Raw genomic sequence first — 19802 nt, 5'->3', positions numbered from 1 at the left:
CAGTAAATACAAATGCTGTTAACGGTCTCACAGACTTGTAACAAGTACATGAATACATACACTTGTAAAGTGCTCACCACTATTTTTTTCATGAGCACAAACCAAGTCCTCAACAAATGTTTCCATCATTAATAGGCAATATTTCCACCATATACTTGCCCAAATGTTCCCTAACTGCATAGTAAGGGGGCAAAGAACAAATACTTTAAGAAAAGTTTAAGTAGGACTTACTTCATACCCCATGTTGCATTTTTTATTTTTGTCTTTTATAAATAATATACTGATAAGGAAAAAGCTGAATAGTCGGAAAGGGCATACCAAAGTAAGGGAGCCTCCCTCCCACCAGAGGAATCAGCAGCACTGGTCTCAGGTCCATCCTGAGTTTATGCAGAAGAGAGCACGTGTTCACACAGCCCTCCTCTTTAAACAAAACGTGACTGCTTCTTACTTTAATTACATATCTTGGAGATATCATCATATAAAATTCCATCCCTTTTAATAGCTACATAGGGCCCCACTGTTTGAAGGTGCTGATTTAACCAGTCTCCTGACTGTCCAATTTCTTGCTTTTACAGAAAGTTTCATAATGGACACCCTCACAACAACATTGATTTTGTGCACATCTGAGAATGTGGTGGTTGGATAAACCTTTGGGTGTAGCAGAATTACTGGCTTAATGAGAATGTGTATTTTTAATTTTCAGAAGTACAACCTCTTTGGAGAGCAACTGGACAATATTAGTGTATACTTCCACAAGACTAAGAATGCTTCTGTTGTTAGGGTAAAAGGAAATACACTTTTACATATTTACAACTTTGTAATTTTATATAGGAATACAATTTATAATTTTAATAGGAATTTCTCTTTTGAGTATGTCTGAGCATCTGCCTATGGTGAGAAGCCATCACTTTTCTATGAACTACGAACTCTCTTTCTCAGTGGCCCATTTTTCTATTGGATTATTGTATTAAACAAATCAGACTTTTGTCATAGCTCTTCCCAACTCATTGCTGCCTTTTAAACATGGTATCTTAGTCACACCAGACCTTTAATTTTGTATATAGTTGAACTGTCAACTATTTTGGACTTCTGAAATAGTCATGCTTAGAAAGATACTACTTGCAAGATTAAATTCCCCATGCTATACTGCTTCATAGACTTTTGGAAAAAAAAAAGACACAGAACTTTATAAAGAAAAATGTAGTTATTATTACAGCATATTTCATCCCTTTCCAGTAACTCTATCTTAACAAGAGGACAAACTCATTTTGGTTCTCCTTGTGGAAGCTAAAAAGTCAAGACCATAACCATACTACTTAATGTTGTTCTTCCTCAAGCCCCAAAGATAAACATCCTAATTAATTCTGGCTGCTTTCCTACAGTCCTGCTTATTATCATTTTCTGAATTTCTAACATTAGTTTAACAGATACCCAACTGCTGACATTTGTCAAGAAATAGATGTATATGGTTTTCAAATGCAGAAAAACAAAGAAAAAAAAAGAAACTGGAATTAATCTAAAAGTAACTTACAGTTCTTACCAGTACATTTAATGAAAAGTAAGCTTGTGAAATAGTTTTTGGAGAGTGAAGCATGTTCAAATACAGAAAGATCCTGATAACCTTTATCTTACTTTATTCCAGAAAAATAACATTACACAATGTAACATATAAGTACATATTTGATCATGTGGACAAATTTTCTAATTATCTTAGCTTTATTTTGATGAAACTCTAATATAGTTTGCCTATTTAAAATTTTAAATCTGAAAAACCATAATTAAATATTTTTGAGCACTTATGAACAAGGCATTGTGAAAATTTACTTACATTAATTTTCTCCCTATTCCCCTCTGCCATCTCTAGTTCAGTTCACTATAAAATAGCCTTCTTGACCCACTCTTGCCCATCTCCAGTCCTTTCTTCAAACTACAGCTACAGCAAAATTTCTAAAATGCAAGCCTCACCTGATCACAGCACTTCATTCCTTAATATGCTTCAGAGGCTTCCCACCGTACTTAGGTTAAAGCCCAAATTCTCTAATAGAGCTTACAAGACTATATAATTCATAACTCAGTCCCATTCACCCTCCTTCAACATTCTGCTCCAGCAATACTAATCTTTCAGTATTTCCAACACAGCAAGTCTACTCTACCTCATGACTTCACACATGGACCGCCCCCAACCCTCACCTTTCACCACCTCAGTATAAAACTCCCTCATGGCCCACTCTGACCCCTCAGAACTAGGCGGGAGCCACTGCTGTATGGCTTCACAGCATCTAAGACCATATCTGCTATCAAATCATGTGTTTAACTATGTCTTACACTAGACTTGAAGCTGGTGAATCATGTACCCCTGTGCCTTAATCCAGTGGGTACTCAGTTTGTTGACTGAATGGTCTGTTAATTTTAATACATCCATAGAAACGATTTACTTCCAGTAACTGTCCTACCATCACCCAACAGAATTATACTGTAATAAAAATAGTATTTCAATTTACACAAAAAGTTTAAAATTAGTTATCAGGGACCAAAGCAAATGCGTTTTCAAAAATATCCATTTAACAACCTTTACTTACATCTGAAACTGAGGAAGATTTTCAGAGGGCAATGCCAGAGCCAAATCCAAAAATTTGCAAGCAGAGAGATAGAGGTTTAACCATCGCTGGCTGTTATATGAAGTAGAAAAGCCATTGCCTCCCGTGTAGGTTGTCTCCAGCCCAGCCACAGAGGGGCCTGAAGTCCTGTAAACAGGAGACGGTGTGGTCAGGAGCTGCACCTGGTTACTAACAGGCAATTCCTGGAAATTCTCAAAGTGCCAACTGTTTTTCATAATCATTCTGAAAAGTGTAATGGCTAAGCAAGGTTATGACCATAAATATAGCTGTTCTCAAACAGAAAATTATCTCTTGTTCTTTAAATTGTATTAAAGATAGTACAGAATAACTTGTGTTATACCCCAAGAAATAGAAAAATACAAGGTGTGAACCAAGAGGACTTTCTACTCCTCAGTGTCGTTCTCCAAGGGGGCAAGGGGCCAGGGTTCTAGAATAGCAGTTACTAGTACCAGGAACTGTCTCATAAACCTAGCACTGTAAAAGGATATACTATTCAAGACATAATGGTCGTAAAGGAACTTTGCAATTTGTAAACTTATTTATACAAAAATTCTTTTTTTTTTTCTGGCAGAGCCAGCTGAGGCTTTATTTGGGGAGAGAAAAACACTTGACTTGGCTTTTAGTTGGGGGCATGGGTAAGAGACGGTGCCCCAGGCAGTGAATGCCCCTACCCCAAGGGTGAGCTGAGGCCTGGGGCTGTGCCTCAGGTGGGTGTCTGTGCCCTCCACTCCCCTACAGAGCTCCTTTCCTGCTGGCTTGGGGGACAGGAGGGATCGCAGTAGTCATTCACTTGGACAGGACATCAGATGACTCAGACACCAGCTTCCCATCGTGGGTCTCAATCTTCTTCACAACCACCATCTTGGAGGGGCTGGTGCTGGTGCGGATGAAAGGGGCCAGAGCTCCTGCCAGAGCCCAAGCTGGCCTGGAAGCCCAGGCCATAGTTGAGGTTCCCGTAAACTGGACTCAGCCCACCTGAGTAGCCACTGGTGGTCTTGGTGTGGGTACTCATGTTCTCCCTCCCAGACTCCAGCTGGCTCTCCTCGCCCTCCAGTAGCTTGCAGTAGGTGGTGATCTCCACATCCAGGGCCAGCTTAGCGTTCATGAACTCCTGGTACTCACACAGCTGTTCAGCCATGTCCTATTTGGTGGCTCTCGGAGCAGCTTCCAGCTCTGAGCTTGGCCTGAGCATCCCTGATGGCCAGCTCGCCATGCTGCTCGGCATCCCTGATGGCGGGCGGCCTCCAGGGAAGCCCTCTGGCTTTTGAGGCCATCAATCTCAGCCTGGATTCTGCTGATGTTCCAGTTAATCTCAGAAACCTCTGTCTTCGTGCAATGCAGATCATCCCCTTGCTCCCCAGCCAATGTCTGCAGCTCCTCATACTTGATCTTGTAGATGACCTCAGCCCAGCTACAGGTGGCGATCTCCTCATACTGGGCCTTGACCTTGGCAATGATGCTGTCCAGGTCCAGGGAGTGACCACTGTCCATGGACAGCGCCACAGACGTGTCAGAGATCTGGGCTTGCGGTTCACGAATGTCCTTGTCATACAGCTAGCTGCCTGTAGAAGTTCATCTCATTGGTCAGCCCTTCCAGGTGGGAATCCAGCTCTACCTTGTTCATGTAAGCTTCATCCACATCCTTCTTGATGAGGAGAAATTCATTCTCCATTTCTGTGTGCTTGCTGATCTCGTCCTCGTACTTATTCTTCAAGCCCTCCTCCAGCCCCTGCATGTTGCCAAACTCCACCTCCAGTCCCAGTTTCTCCTGGGCCAGTGTTTCCAGCTGCCACTTCAAGTTGCTGAGGTAGGGCTCGAACATATTGTCCATGTTACTGCGAGTCGTCTTCTGCTGCTACAGGGGACTCCACTTGGTCTCCAGAATCTTATTCTGCTGTTCCAGGCTCTGCACCTTATTGATGAAGGAAGCAAACTTGTTGTTGAGGCTCTTGATCAGCTCCTTCTCCTGGCTGAGTACGGTCTGGATGTTGGGGCCCACCTCTCACTTCACGGGGTTCAGCAGGCTCTGGTTTACATGGATGGCTTTGATGGTTCCCATGCTCCCAGCTCCACCGAAACCCCTGGCCACATTCATGCTGGTGCCCAGGGCCAGCCAGGAGCTGCTGCTCACCCGGGAAAAGGCCGAGGAGCTGAGCCCACTCAAGAACGAGTGGCTGCTGAAGGCCCTGGGGCCAGAGGTTGACACCTTGAAGGACCTCTGGGTCATCCTTATGGACATGGTGGAGGCTGGGGTAGAGATGAGGAGGCCAAACCAGACAGAGATTCAAGAAGGAGCCAGAAAGGTGCTTCTCCAAAAATTCTTATGTAAATAAAAATAAATTCTATTTAGCCATGCAATAAACTACCTCTATTAAGAAAAATAAAGTTATAATACATTAAATTGAGATCATTCTAGAAAATCTGGACATATGGGTAACTTAGTGAAAGGTTACCTGCCATAATAGGCTGTGCTGCTTGTTTTACAGCCAAGGTCCGACCTACCAAAACCAAAATGGTTCATGTAGCTGAAACAGTATTATATTGCTTTTAAAAAATTGTGAGGTCAAAGGTCACAAATACTGATATTTTAATCCAGTCTAAAATGCATACACAATACATAAAAACATATCCCAATATGATTAAGTAGATAGCAACAAACTAAATACAGTGTGGAGCAAAATACAATAGGTTTACAGTTGTACGTATGAAAAACAATAAAAAAATAACATAAGAATAAACATTTGGATACTCACAACTGTAAACCTACTTTTTAAAAATTGACTTTAGATATGAGAGGGAGAGGGGGGTGGGCAGAGAGAGAAACATTGAGCTGGCAGCCCCACCCGTCTGTGCACCCACTGGCTGACTCCTGCGGGCGCCCCGCCCCAGACTGAAACCACAACCTGCCGCACCAGCACCACACTCCAACCGACTGAGCCACAGGGCCAGGGCTAGCAACCTGCTTTTGTATGTAAAGTATTTAGAAAAAACAATATATGTACTCTCTTGGTTGTAACATTTTGGATGATTTTAGGATACTATAAACATTGACAAGAATACATTGAAATGAATTGCATATTACCGTGAAATATCTTCATCAGCAGTGAGTTCCTGCTCCATCAGCAAAAATACCTGTACCTGAAAACCGAGGAATAAACGTTAAATGTTTTTTTCAAACTGGGTATTTAATTCTTCTTTCAAGTTATCTTTAGGCTATATTTTCATTAATCTAAAAAGAAATGTTAGGATACAACTTCAGGATCTTTATACTTAATTTCTGATAATAAAACTACAAATGTACCACAGAACTTTGCCAATAATAATTAGGCAGAGCTGAGATAAAAGCATGCTTTTGTTTTGGGTGAATATGGAATAGAATGACAGTTATTAAAAAAAGAAAAATACTGAAGCCAATTTCTTTGTGGGGAAATTATAAATGCTGAATTTCAGAGCTGTGCATTCCCTTCCCTTTATTTACCTCCCTTTCCCCAACTCAGATGAGGGTGACAGAGCATGGTGTGGGGAGAGGAAGGGAACTGTGTATGGGGGCTTGGGAAGGTTTATTGTTGGGGAGGTTACAGAATCTTCATGAAAAAAGGCTCTCTGAAGCAAGCTTAACTAGGGCAAGTGCTGCACTTAGTATGTGCCTGAGGTCAGTCCATTAAAACAGTTAACCCATCTGTAGTCACTCAAGAGGTACAGCTACCGGTGGGAGCCAGGCCTGGCAGCCACAACAAAGTCAAACAATTGGTGTAGAAGAGACTGAATTAAACTAGATCAGACAAAGATCCACAAAGAGCTAATGTTAATATTGTATATTGGGAAGTTTAAGCTGTACAGAGATGAAATTTGACTTGTTTTACAATTTTCAATTATTAAAATTGTCAGGAAAAGGCTTACTTAGAGTTTAATTCTCTTCCAAGATTAGTTTTTACACAGTAAGCATGTTGACACTAATCACACTGTGTTATCAGTTATTTATAACTTGACTGCATTAAAATTAACTCACAAGTTCTGTAATCATGGTAGGCCAGAGCGAGGTAAGGTGTTGTGGAGACATTCTTAAAAGTAACACTCTGAAAAACAGGAACACTTGAGAGTGAAGAGTTGGCACCTGGGGCAAACGAAGACTCTCAACCAATCTCTCTGAAAGAAATGCAGTATATTTTCAGTAACTAATTAGAATCATTTTAATGTAGAACTTTTCTACATAATCTAGTCTAGTACTTGTCAAACTTTCTGTGAAGGACCAACTCTTTATAAAAGCATCCAATCTGCTGCACATTGATACTTTTGTAAACTATAGTTAAAATGAATTATTAGGAAAATCAAATTTAAAAGACACATAAAATACAAATGCCATTTTCTTCTCACTAAATTCAACAGATTCTGTCAAACTGCTAATGTTTAGCATGCTTACTCTAAGTTTCTGTACTTACTGTGAATCAGATAAACAGACTGGTTGGGTCCATGGGACCGCAATGAGTACCACTGATCAAGTCAGCTTTAGAAATCACAGGACAATAGTGCACATGCTGCATATGTGACATTAGATACAAGGGGCCAGGAAAGAAGGAGTCACTGATCTTCTGAGAGAGAGATAATCTCACTAAAGGATGACAACTATCATTGCAGCCTCATCCCCGTCAGCTGCTGTGGCTGGCAGCTGAACCAGCACCCTGACTGGAGCGGCAAACAGTCCTGCCCAGGGCAAGCTCCTCCCCGTGTATGTGAAGTGCTCTATGCCCTTCATGAAGTCCATCAACACCTTATTCACTCCCTACCCTGGCCCTACACCACAGACCTCAAAATGTTACTTCTGGCTGGTATTTCCGGGCTCTGCCTATACTTTAGTCCTCTCCTTAAAGGTATGTGAACCTTTACCCACAACAAAAACGAGTCTAACATGCCTGCCTACTGCATGTTGTATAGTCTTATACCTCAGCTTCAAACATGAATTCCTAGGAAATTTCAACCAAATAATAAAAAAGACCACATTTATGCAAGTTCTAGAAACTCAGTGTTTGAATGTTTTTACACACTAGTGATATTTTTTATTGTTTTAGTAGAACACATTTCTAATTTTACACTTGTAATCTACCTCACTTGGTATATTTCATCCCAATTTACAATTTAGAGTTAAGTATTTTCTAAGGAACAAAACCTCTGCAGATTGGCAGGTAAAGAAAATAGTTTTTCACTATTTACCTTGAATATCTGGAAGATATTTCTGGTACTGGTCAATTTCACTGCTAAAAATAGCAAATGCCAATCTTTTGAGAAGCATGGCTCTCTGCTCTAGCTCCACATCTCGATTTGCAAAGAGATTAAGTGAACTGCTTTGAGCCACAGCTACCCGAGCTGAAAAAAGAAAGTGAGACAGGTTGTGACAGTCATCCAGATTATTCTATTATGCATTTGTTTTTAAAAATGGCTAATCCCCTATGACATCCGCAAGTGGAAGGGACCTAGGGTGGAGGACTCGGGCTCCTCTCTGGAGCAGTGCTGCAGTCAGCATACACAAGTCGTAAGACCAAGGGGTAGGAACTGTGAGGTGGAAAGACAACATTTAGAACTGTCAGTTTCTGAAGGTAAAATCACTAACAATGACATTTTATAAACCCTTTAATATTTTAAGCTATCTGCTTAAATCCTTAGAAATAATTTCTGGCCTGGCCTACCTTGTCTTACCATTCATCCCCGGCTCACCTTTCTGCAGCCACACTGTCTTGCTTGCTTTGTCTTGCTTGCTTTTCCTTGAACTCACCAAGCTTGTTCCCACCCCACGACCTTTGTAACTTTTGTCTCCTGTGGCCTGGAATGCTCTGTCCCTAGGACATCTCACAGCTGGCTTCTTTCGTTTTACCTCAAACATGAGCCCTTTAGCTGTTATTTACAATATATTTCACTGCCCTATTTCCTTCACAACTTCTTATTCTCTCTCTGAAATCTTGTTTGACTAAGGTTAGCATAATGCCTGGCCCATTTTTATCATTTAATAAATATTTGTTGAATGGATGAATCTGAACCTGAATCTGAACCTTAAAACAATGCTGTGAAGAGTAAAGAGAGAATATGCTGCTCCTTTCTTTTCCAGAAAAGAAAACTGCAGCTTGTGTTAATGAACTTAGATTCACACAGATTCAATCAAGTTCACTGCTATTTAAGGTCATTACTTTAGTAACTTCTAAACTTTAAAAATAAAAATTTTTAAAAAACCCTTTTTCTTCAGATGAAATATTAGAAGGAGTCCTAACATATAAAACCAATCGAGGTGGAGTAGAAAGGGGGTGAAGAGTGATTCTGACTTTTTAGCTCCTCTTTCTTCCTTTAGAGGAAATGAACAGAGCCCCAGGATTTAGCGTGACTTGGCTTCAACTGCCTGCCTCTCCCTGCCTTCCCATGTGTCGGTCTTTCATGTCTTCTACAATTACTTAGTGAGTGCTTATTGTGTGCTAGGTTCTGTGCTGTGAGCTGAGGGAACAATTTAGAGACACATGGCCAAATAGTTTTACTTATTATTTATCACTTTGTTGTCCTCGTTAAGTTGTAACATTATATCCCTTTAGGGTACTAAGTATAACTTGACACAGAGGTAATTCAGTAGTTTCTAAAAAAGAGCAAAGTAAATAATAAGGATGGATCATATACAGGAAAAACACTGCTTAGGCTGTCATCCCATAATACTCACTCATCAAATCTCTAAATGTTGTCTTATCATGTGTCATCAGGTTGTCCAGAATTGCTCTCCAACTGAAAAAGACAAGGATTATCATATGTAATTAAGATTTTGTTGTTATTGTTAAAAAGTGTTCTTCCTTGCAGGAAATTTCAACAGACTTTATGAGATGTATTATCATGTTGAATAACAGCAAGACAGTGACTTACTGATTAACACAAGAGGCATCCATCTGAAAGAAACTGGGATCCATAAAGAGGTCAAAGGCTTCTTTTTTCCAGGCTCTCCGGGTGTACTGATACCCACTGAGACTGCTAAGCAGCTGGACACAGGCTCGATAACTAGGGGCATTATGGGCACTAAGAGGAAGGAAAACCACGTTAACCTATATGTTATAATTTTAATCATCATGTTAAGTTATTCATTAGTGCTCACAGTTAACTAAAACAATGACAGGGAACAGAAAACACCATAAGAATTTTTTTCAATCATCATAGTTTGAGGTAAAAAAAGTTATTTTGTGGTAATTCAAATAATTGCAATTAAGATATAATTTGCTTCTAACAAGCTATGAATTAACTAAGAAACTACTTAAATAATAACAGTACCTGTGATTTCGGAGGTAGGGCACAACATAATGCATAATATTTACAAGTAAAGGAATAACTCGTTCTTTTTCATCACTATAGAAAACCATGTCCAAAAGATGAGCCAAAACCTAAAAACAATAAGAAACGAAATGGCATATAATCTAAGAGCTGAAACTAACAGCGTGCAGAGGTAGCTTTCATCTTTAGGAAAACCTAGATTTCCTTAAAATCAGAAAAATCTAAAATCAGATCTACCCAATCCATTTTTATATGAATGGTGTCTGCCACTATTTGCTTTTTTTGTTCCTTGTAATTACAGGATATAAATATGGGCAAATCTTACTATTTCTAACCAAGACATAAGTAGAGAAAAAGAGAGGTCAAGATCCTTTATTGTGACAGTGAGTAAGAGTGAATTTAAGACTAGAAATTTGATACTCTCTTTTCCTGACCTGGTTAAAAGGGGCCTAGAAAAAAACCAACCAAATGAACTGGGCTGTTCAAGACCCAATTTTGTCAATTAATAACTAACTGATTTTAATCATATTGTTCTAATCTTTATGAGGCTCAGTATCTACATCTGTAAAGGGGAAACAAACATGACATGCAAGACTATAACAGGGCATAAAAAAGGAGCATGTCAGAAGTTGCATATAGAAATGCTTGATACACTATAAAATACTTTATATTGGTAAGCATCATTATACCACCTCCACCCTTGCCAACCATACTATGATACAAAAGCACCTATCATTTTTAAACTTTTAAAAAATAGTACTTGGGGAAGTGAGCAATACCTAAGGTTATTATCACTAATATTTAACAAACTAACCTGAATATAAAGTCAAAACTTTATTCTATACAGTGCTTTCTAGAAGTACAAAATGAGTTTCCTTTTTCTTTTTTTTTTTTTTAACTCTTCACTGGATCATATTTTATCTTCGATTTTAGAGAGCTAGGAAAGGAAAGGGAAAGCCAGAGAGTGGGAGAGGGAGAGAAGGGGAAAGGCGGGGGCGGGGGGTGGGGGTGGCGCGGGGTAAAAAAAGAGAGAGAAACATCCATTTGTTGCCTCCCTGACCAGGGATCAAACCCTCAACCTTTTGGTCCGTGGGACGACACTCTAACCAACTAAGCTACCTGGCCAGAGCCAAAATGAGTTTTCAAATTAAAAACTTGAAGAATTACTTGCTAATACTGAATTGTGAAACTACTTGCTTGAAAGTTCTTTTAAAAATTTTTGATAATATTTACCTCAGAAAGTAATGTCAATGCATGGACACTATATACTGAAGGAGTGATGTTTGAGGTTTCCATTGCAGGTGATAACATATCTAAATAACAGAAAGGACAGGTAAAGACACAGTTAGGTCTTTTCCACTAAAAAGACTACCTGCTGAATGAGAATAAAGGGATGATTTTATGGTATTTACAGTAGTAGTTGCAATGATATTCTAGTGAATATATACCTATGAATATAGACCTACACAAATGTTTGCCATCAATACCTTCAACATCAGACTCCAGATTGGTCCCATCCACCATTATTTTGGGAGAAGGCTTAACTTCAAGATTCCTTCGCAGCCATGTTGTCTGTTCCAAAGAAGAACCAGCAATTGCACCAATTGCATCCACTATTTTATGAGTTACATCCTAAAGAAACAAGGAGAAGCAGCTACATATATGTACACACACACACACACACACACACACGGAACTTCACAGAAAATCTTATTTGACCTAATTTTAGTGTGAAGGGCTCTGAGAAATTCAGGGTTTTGGCAACTGTCCTCAATTCAGAATGCCTTACCTGAAGGTCTCTTTGGTCTTTTTTATTTTCCAAACTAGGGTTTTTCATAATAAACTCATTCAGAACCCTAAAAGAGCCAAAGAGAACAAACCAGAAATATTACTCTAAAGAAAATGATGCAATCTAATTTCTCACTGTGAACAGATGAGTTTGTGGCCTTGATTTCTATTTTATATGTTTAATGAACACACACACGAATATCCTATGACTCAGCTGAAATGCATTAGAATATGCCATGAAAAGACATGTACAAGGATGTTCATAACAGCGTTATTTGCAAAAGTCAAAAACTGGAAAGAATCCAGATGTCTAGCAACAGGAAAGATAAAGTGCAGCATATTCATACAATGAAATACTGAGCAGCAATGAACACAAATAAATTATAGCTACATGAAATTACATGGATGAATCTTACAACTGTGGAAAAAACAGACATAAAATAAAATAGTTATAGTTCAAAAATAAGGCAAACTTTGTGGTGCTAGAAGTCAGAACAGTGGTTATCTTTGGGAAGAATGGGAAGGACAGTAATTGGGAGGGGACCAGAGGGGACCAGAGGGGACATGGAATATTTTATTTCTTAATTTAGATTCATTATTAAACACTTTGTATGTTCACTTTATAATAACTTGTGGAGTTGTGTCCTTATTATTTATGGTTTTCTGTATGTGTTTTATATACCACCCCCCCAAAATAACTCCAGACCCCACCAATTTTAAATTGTAACACAGAAATTGTTTCTTACCCTGTGTGTGTATATACAATAAATTAAAAGTACTTCATAAATAATTTTCATTGTTTGCTAAATAATTCCATTCAATACTTACTCTGACTTGATTTTATTAAGATATATTGTATGTATATTTCCAAACTCATATGTAAAGAAATATTGAAGAGCAATTTTCATATTGATTTCTATTTTGTAACTAGGAATTTTTAGGGGATCAGTGGAATGGTTGGATAAAAAGGAATGACTAGAAATTTAAAAGGGGAATCAAGTTTCCAATGTAACTAACTGAACATGGCCAACTTTGTGTTTAAACCCTCTTGTATACACACGCTGAGAAGGAGGTAGGACACCTCATTGTCTGAGAAGAGATGAAGAAAAAAAAAGTTAGCTGAGGAAACAATAAATTATGTAAGGCAGAAGCTACAAGCCCTACAGATGGCCTCAATTTTTAATGAAGTTTTAGCCCACAGGGTTATTTGGTAACAACTCAAAAAATTGTATAGATATTTTCTCCTTGAGCCTTAAAACATTTCAGAGGCAGGTAGGTCAGGTATTATTGCTTGATAGGAAAAGAGCCTTCTAGAGCTTTATTAGCGTACCCAAGGTTACAGAGATGTGGACTGGAACTGGAGATTAGAAGATAAGAATCAGGAATCTTCATTAGAATGTTGTTTGGTTTCTAGTATTTACATTTACCTGTCATTACTAAAAATCATACACACTGGTTACCTTAACCTCTGATCTGGGATTTACAGACACTGAGTCCACTGCTCTTTTTACCACACCTTCAATCTCCAAAATTCCTTCAGCTATTGATTTGGAAAATCTGTAGCATGAGGGTCCAGGGATCATCATGAACCCTGGAATTCTTGAGCGGGATCTCTAGCCCCCTGTGCTGGGGACTCAAGTTACTCAGCTACTACAGGCTGATCCACTCTCTTCAAGCTCAACTCTGTCCGTCCACCTTCTCTCTGCTTCCTCTCGGAAGACTATATTCCCACACTTACTAGGAAACATGAGGCCACCTTCCTGAAGAGCCCCCCACTTCCTTCTTTTCCACTTCAACATTTTCTAGCCATCAGCTGCCAAACCAGAACTGCTAGTTCCCTTATGGACACTAAGTGTGGAAGGTAAGTCTATGCACATAGAATCACACAATTACGTATATTAAAACACTATCACAGCTTCAGAGGCTGACTGAAAGACTGAAGTTCTTTGCTCTTGGTTGAATTTATCCTTTCAGTGTGATAACATATTACTGTCATTGGCTATTAATGACACCACTGGACTATCTGAGGTAATGTACAAAGGTTGGGGTAAAGTTTACTCTATTCCTTTTCTTCCCCCCTTATGCCCTAAGCAGTCTTTTAAACATGAGTGTGTCCTCAAGTCACAGGAATTTTGTTAAAATGCAGATTCTGACTGGGGGTATCTGAGGTGGAGCCTGATCTTCTACATTTCTAACATGCTCCCAGGTGATTCCAATGCTGCTGGTTAAAGGATTAAACTTTTGAGTGGCAAAGTCTTAAGAGAAAATGTTTTCTTCTTTCTCACTTTTAACACCTGCTGCCATTCACTGCTTCCCACCCCCTCCCTGCTGCCTCTGGAATCTGGTACTGCGAGCCCCCTTCTCTCTAGAATCTTCTAGCACTCTCCACTTACATAACATGTATTATTGGTCAGGCACTATTCTAAGAATTTAACAAATATTTAACTGATTTAATTCTCATAACTACTCTGTGACAGGTACTGTTATCACCCCCATTTTACAGATGGGGGGGTTAAACCACCTGCCCAAGGGCACATGGCTAAGATGTCAAGGAGCTGGGATTTGTACCCAGGCAGGGTACAACTTCAGAATCTTTCCAGTAACAACTTAATATTTTTAGGTCTTCCTGACTATTAACAGTGACTTTCAAATCACATTTCCTCTTGTTACCTTATCATTTCCTTCTTTTCATGGCCAAACCTCTTCAAAGAATAACCCACATTTACTTTCTCACTCTAACCCTTTGCTGTTCATTTCACATCTGTGCTTATTACCTTGCCAAAATCCTTCCCTCTAAATCACCAATCCTCTCCAAATCTTCAATAATCATAGCCTCTTATTCTTCATCTTCTTTAATCTCGCTGTGTTACTCATGCCCTCTTCCTTATGCTCTCACTACACTGAATATATCTGCTTCTCTTCTCACTTTGTGATATTCGCTTTTCTTTTTCCTTTGCTGACGGCTTTCCCTTCTTGGTCCTGTTCTTTCACTCCCATCAACAGTTCACCCTCCACTTCCCATTCGAAACAGAATTCCTAGTTCATCCTCTTTCCCCTTTGACTCATACTCCTACTAATTGTCAGTAATGTCTCTCCTCAAAACCTGCAATCATTCCCACCCTCTGCCCAAGACCAAATTTCTTAGGCTAAAATTAAAAGCAAAATCCTTCTCCATCTACCTCCCATCTCCCTTTTCATCCACCGCCCATTCCTCTGCCTGTGCCCTACTCTATAATCAAACCAGACAGGCGCCTTGCTCCAGTACACCTTCCGTTCCTATCTCCTATGACCTCCTAGGGAAAGGCATTCTGCTCTACCATCTCCATTCACAGAGCAAGTGTTTATTGTGAACCAAGAATAGTGTTGAGCAAAAAACAGACACTATGTATGAAACCATGGTGCATGCAGTTAAGTAAGAGTGATGGGAACTTGTAAAAAAATCATATAACTATTAACATAGATCAGGGAAATGACTTTTCCAAGCCTGTTCATACTCAGGGCCTTAATTGAACTCAAATGACTCTCCTCTAAGAAGTTCCACTTCAGCTATACTATTCACCTTTTAATCCCACATCCTCTCCTTACTAAGTAACTACTGTTGTAAGTTTTACATTAGCACATTTACATTTTGTATATGTAGAAATATGTATTGCTCTCTCCCCAGCTCCCCTGTATTTACAGGCCTCATGTCAAACATCTTGTTTTATACCTTAAGAATCCTGTGAGAAGGCAAAGATCACATGGTCACTCAAAACATCTGATATATAGCAATTAGGACAATGAACATTTTTCTTTTATTCAAAGTAATATTTTAAAGTGAAATTGCTTACCCAAGTATAAGAAACTGCCCTGGGGCTGGAAGACTCAGTTGCATAGAGTCTTTCAGTAGGATCAGCAGTGATGCCCAACTATCCACTAAATTGGGCACTGGAATTCTGCAAGATAAATATATATATATATAAAAATCCACAGTACACATTTAACTTTTTTTATATTTTCCAAGAGCCTTTAACAAATTATTCTACTAGTTTCTCTGAAACATTCTAAGTTTGTATAGATTATGAGAAAATAAAATCCCTAAAAGTTTTATCTTTTCTACTGTTATATAAAAAGAAAATCAAATGCATTTAAAATACCCACTGTGATTTGTTATTCTAGAAATTTTGCTATAGAAACCCCAGTTTTTAACACATGGACTCTCCAAAGTAAAATACAACTGAAATCTCAGTTTAATTCCTAACATCACAGTCACCTACTCCCTATCCTGTTCTCTCCACTTCTCTCCTATATCGGCCCTTTTTCCTTCAGCTTTCAGTCTGTCCCATGTAAGGGAGACCTGTTAATTTACCATGAACACCAGTTTCTCACCCCTAGAAAAATTAAGATTATCTCTGTTTCAGTCTGATCTTAATTCTGACACCTCTATGTGCCTAAGTTCAGATTTTAGGCAGTCACAACCAGTTTTAATACACTGTATCACCTAACTTGATAAATGTCAGTCACAGATTACAAAATGACTCTATGTTTGGTGATTAAAACTGAATTACCCCTATGATAGGGGATTAAGATTCAGGTTCTTCAGTAAGAAGTTTATCAAAACTGAAGCCAACTAACTTTCTGTTCAGGGGTTAGTTAAATACAAAACTGGAATATGCCATAACAAAAAGATATTTTCATATCATCATTCCTAACTTTAAAAAATCACATCAGTCTACTACATATTCACCTATATCAAGATAATAATAAATTCAGTGGCAATAGGCATGGTTTCAATCATAGGATTCAGCTGTTCATTTATAATATTTAAATGATTTTCTTATAACTCAGTGTTTGATTATCCAGCATATCTTAAATACACTTAGTTCTTTAGGTATGTAGGATTTGTATGGCTCGGTCATTAAGATATCCAATGACTCGTATTTATATCCATAAATAATGTTTCTCCATTTCCAGCATAGGGGAAGAACAGCAAATTCTTGAAAGAATTCGGGTGCTTTTCTCCCATATTTTGTAATGGTATATGTTGCTAATGCAGTGAGGAGAGATGCACATCAGTTATCTTACCTTTGAATATAAGCATAGAAAAACTGAAGCATGCAGACTTCCAAAGAAAGATGTTTCTATAAACAAAAGAAATCAATTTTACAGTGAAGAAAAACGCTGCCTTTGCTTTTTCACTGTTGTAACTACTCTGTATTTTACTAACAATTTTTAATTTAAATAAGTCAAACACAAGTTTGTCTTAAAAAATGCAGCTCTCTTTCGGTTACTAGGGGAAAAAAAACTCAAGACCTATTTAAAAAGTTGAAAATGGATGGAGAAAATAAAATTCTTAATTCCTCCCCCACTGGCCAGCTATTACTTTGAAATGATCCTTTGACTCTATAAACATGAAAATTAGTTTTTATTTTAATCAGCTTATGCTTCGTGCTATCAGAATTAGGTTGAGATTTTTTATAAAATGTACTTTTAATTTATCCACAAATTTTTGTTAAATGAGTGTAGTTAGTCAAATTTGGAAGCATTGTCTAATAGCCTAAAATGTACTCTATTACTGAAGATAGTGCCGAGTGAAAGATACAATAAAAAGAAACACTTGTTGTTAGAAATTAATAATAGGCAAGAAAATGAAACTGATGACATTGACATTTACCAATTTGTTTGTTTTAGTAGCAACTATTTTCTCGCAGTTTCCCTCTTTTATCACAAAGAAAAATCAAGTATCTAATATATTCAGAACTTAGTAGATTGAGACCAGAGAGGCAGCAGGTGGGGTGTGTATGTTTGAAATTTGCTCTTACACGTTTTCATATCATACACACTTAGCTCAATGTCTGGTACAAGTAGATGCTCAAAATGTGATGCTGAATTGAGCTTTCACAGGCAAATTTAAATCAGAAATGTCCCAGAGGTTTTAGAATAGTAGGATAATTATTAAAAGGTTAAGGAGACTGACTATTTACATGCAAGCATACTTTTCCCATTGGCAATTCAAGAAAAAGATAAAAGAAAAAAATTCAACATTTTTAGATACCTGTAATAATGCTTTTATGGATGTGATTAGGTCTTTTTAAAAAATGGCTTAAAATCTAATGTTTGCAGTTGATAAACATTTTCTAAGAAAATATGATTTCTTAGCATTGCTAGAACAAGAGCAGAAAATGCAGAGAAGTCCATACTGTTAATATTCCTAGACTTTTATGTCTGCCTGATGAGACACAAGGCCCTGTGAGTACGGAGCCTGTATTACCCATTTTTTGTAGCTGTTGGAAAGCACAGTCTTGTACATAATTAGAAAATGAAACTGACTAAAACTAAGGTTATGGAAAAATGTGAAAAGTGTACAGAGTTAAGAAATTCATTTAGAGGAACAAGACAGGGATTCCCATGTTCACCACTCTTACTCAACACAGTACTGAAAGTCCTAGCTGCAGCAATCACATGAGATTAAGTAACAGGCATCCAAATTGGAAGGGAAGAAGAAAAACTGTCATTATTTGCAGTTTTATACGCGGACATAATACTGTATATAGAAAACCCTAAAGATTCCACCAAAAGACTATTGGAACTAGTAAATAAATTCACTAAAGTAGCATGATAAAAAAATAAATATACAGAAATCAGCTGCATTTTTATATACCAATAATGAACTATCAGCAAGGGAAACTAAGAAAACAATCTCATTTTTCAATTATATAAAAAAAATCACTAGGAATAAATTTAACCAAGGATGTAAAAGACCTGTACTCAGAATATTATAAGACACTGAAGAAAGAAACTGAAGAAGATACAAATAAATGGAAACATTCACTGTGTTCACAGAGGAAGAGTTAACATTGTTGAAATATCTACACTACCTAAAACAATCTATAGATTTCAACACCAGTCCTAACACGAAACCATTGGTATATTTTACAGAACTAGAACAAATAATCCAAAAATTCATATGGAACCACAAGGGACCCTGAATAGTTAGTGATCTTGAGAAAGAACAAAGTTGGAGGAATCAAGCTACCTGGTATCAAACTATACTACAAGCCCAACCTAACAAAACAGCATGGTACTGGTATAAAAACAGATATATAGATCAATGAAACAGAATAGAAAGGCCAGAAATATACCCACACCTATATGGTCAATTAATATTTGACAAAGGAGGCAAGAATGTACAATGGGGTAAAGACAGTCTATTCAATACATGTGCCAGAAAATTGGACAGATACTTGCAAAAATAAAATAAAACTAGACTACCTCCTTACACTACATACAAGAATAAACTCAAAACGGACTTTAATGTAGGACTCGAAACCATAAAAATCCTAGAAAACATAGGCAGTAAAATCTTGGACACTTCTCTTAGCAAATCTCCTTGGGCAAGGGAAACAAAAAATAAACAAATGCAACTACATCAAACTAAAAAGTTCTTGCACAGCAAAGGAAACCATCAAAGGAATAAAAAAGACAACCCAGAGAATGGGAGAACATATTCACCAATGATATATATGATAAAAGGGTTAATATCCAAAATTTATGAAGAACTCATACACTAAAAAAATATGAACAATCCAATTAAAAACAGGGGCAAAGGATCTGAATAGATACTTCTCCAAGGAGGGCATACAGATGGCCCACAGATATATGAAAAGATGCTCAATGTCACTAACCATCAGAGAAATGCAAATTAAAAGCACAATGAGATATCACCTCTCACACCTGCCAGAATGGCTATCATCAATAAACCAAAGAAAGCCAAAACACTAATTCAAAAGAATATATGAACCCCTGTGTTCATTGCTGCATTATTTACAATAGCCAAGATATGGGGGCAACCCAGGTGTCCATCAATAGACTAGTGGATAAAACAGCAGTGGTACATGTATAACAATGGAATGTTACTCAGCCATAAAAAGAATGAAATCTTACCACTTGCAACAGCAGGATGTAACTAGAGAGTTTTATGCTAACTGAAATAGGTCAGAGAAAGACAAATACCATATGATTTCCCTCATATGTGGAATCTAAAGAACAATATAAATGAACATACAAAATGTAAACACTTATAGATACAGACAACAGACCTATGGTTGCCAGATGGGAGGCAGGGTGGGG

General features: G+C 37.9%; 1 protein-coding gene and 1 pseudogene across 7 annotated transcripts in view; both read right to left on the bottom strand.

The window, feature by feature from the left end:
* DOP1A (DOP1 leucine zipper like protein A) overlaps window positions 1-19802 on the bottom strand; it is a 110229-nt gene that overhangs the window by 5647 nt on the left and 84780 nt on the right. For all 7 annotated transcript variants that reach the window (XR_006786109.1, XM_045842624.1, XM_045842628.1 and 4 more), the window contains exons 24-35: window positions 16758-16813; window positions 15524-15628; window positions 11695-11761; window positions 11393-11537; window positions 11139-11218; window positions 9906-10015; window positions 9507-9656; window positions 9310-9371; window positions 7827-7979; window positions 6628-6764; window positions 5701-5756; window positions 2580-2744 (exon numbers count right to left, since the gene is read on the bottom strand). Coding sequence is in view for 6 of the 7 variants with exons in the window: in XM_045842624.1 (XP_045698580.1) it covers window positions 2580-2744; window positions 5701-5756; window positions 6628-6764; window positions 7827-7979; window positions 9310-9371; window positions 9507-9656; window positions 9906-10015; window positions 11139-11218; window positions 11393-11537; window positions 11695-11761; window positions 15524-15628; window positions 16758-16813 (1286 nt within the window). In the remaining variant the exon portion in view is untranslated. The remainder of the gene's footprint in view (window positions 1-2579; window positions 2745-5700; window positions 5757-6627; window positions 6765-7826; window positions 7980-9309; window positions 9372-9506; window positions 9657-9905; window positions 10016-11138; window positions 11219-11392; window positions 11538-11694; window positions 11762-15523; window positions 15629-16757; window positions 16814-19802) is intronic.
* On the bottom strand, window positions 3282-4869 carry LOC123821332 (annotated as a pseudogene).

Source organism: Phyllostomus hastatus, unplaced genomic scaffold, assembly GCF_019186645.2.
Source record: "Phyllostomus hastatus isolate PE091 unplaced genomic scaffold, TTU_PhHast_1.1 phas_contig_40, whole genome shotgun sequence".
Taxonomy (NCBI): domain Eukaryota; kingdom Metazoa; phylum Chordata; class Mammalia; order Chiroptera; family Phyllostomidae; genus Phyllostomus; species Phyllostomus hastatus.
Note: the sequence above shows the minus strand (reverse complement) of the source record. Positions and strands in the feature narration are given on the sequence as shown.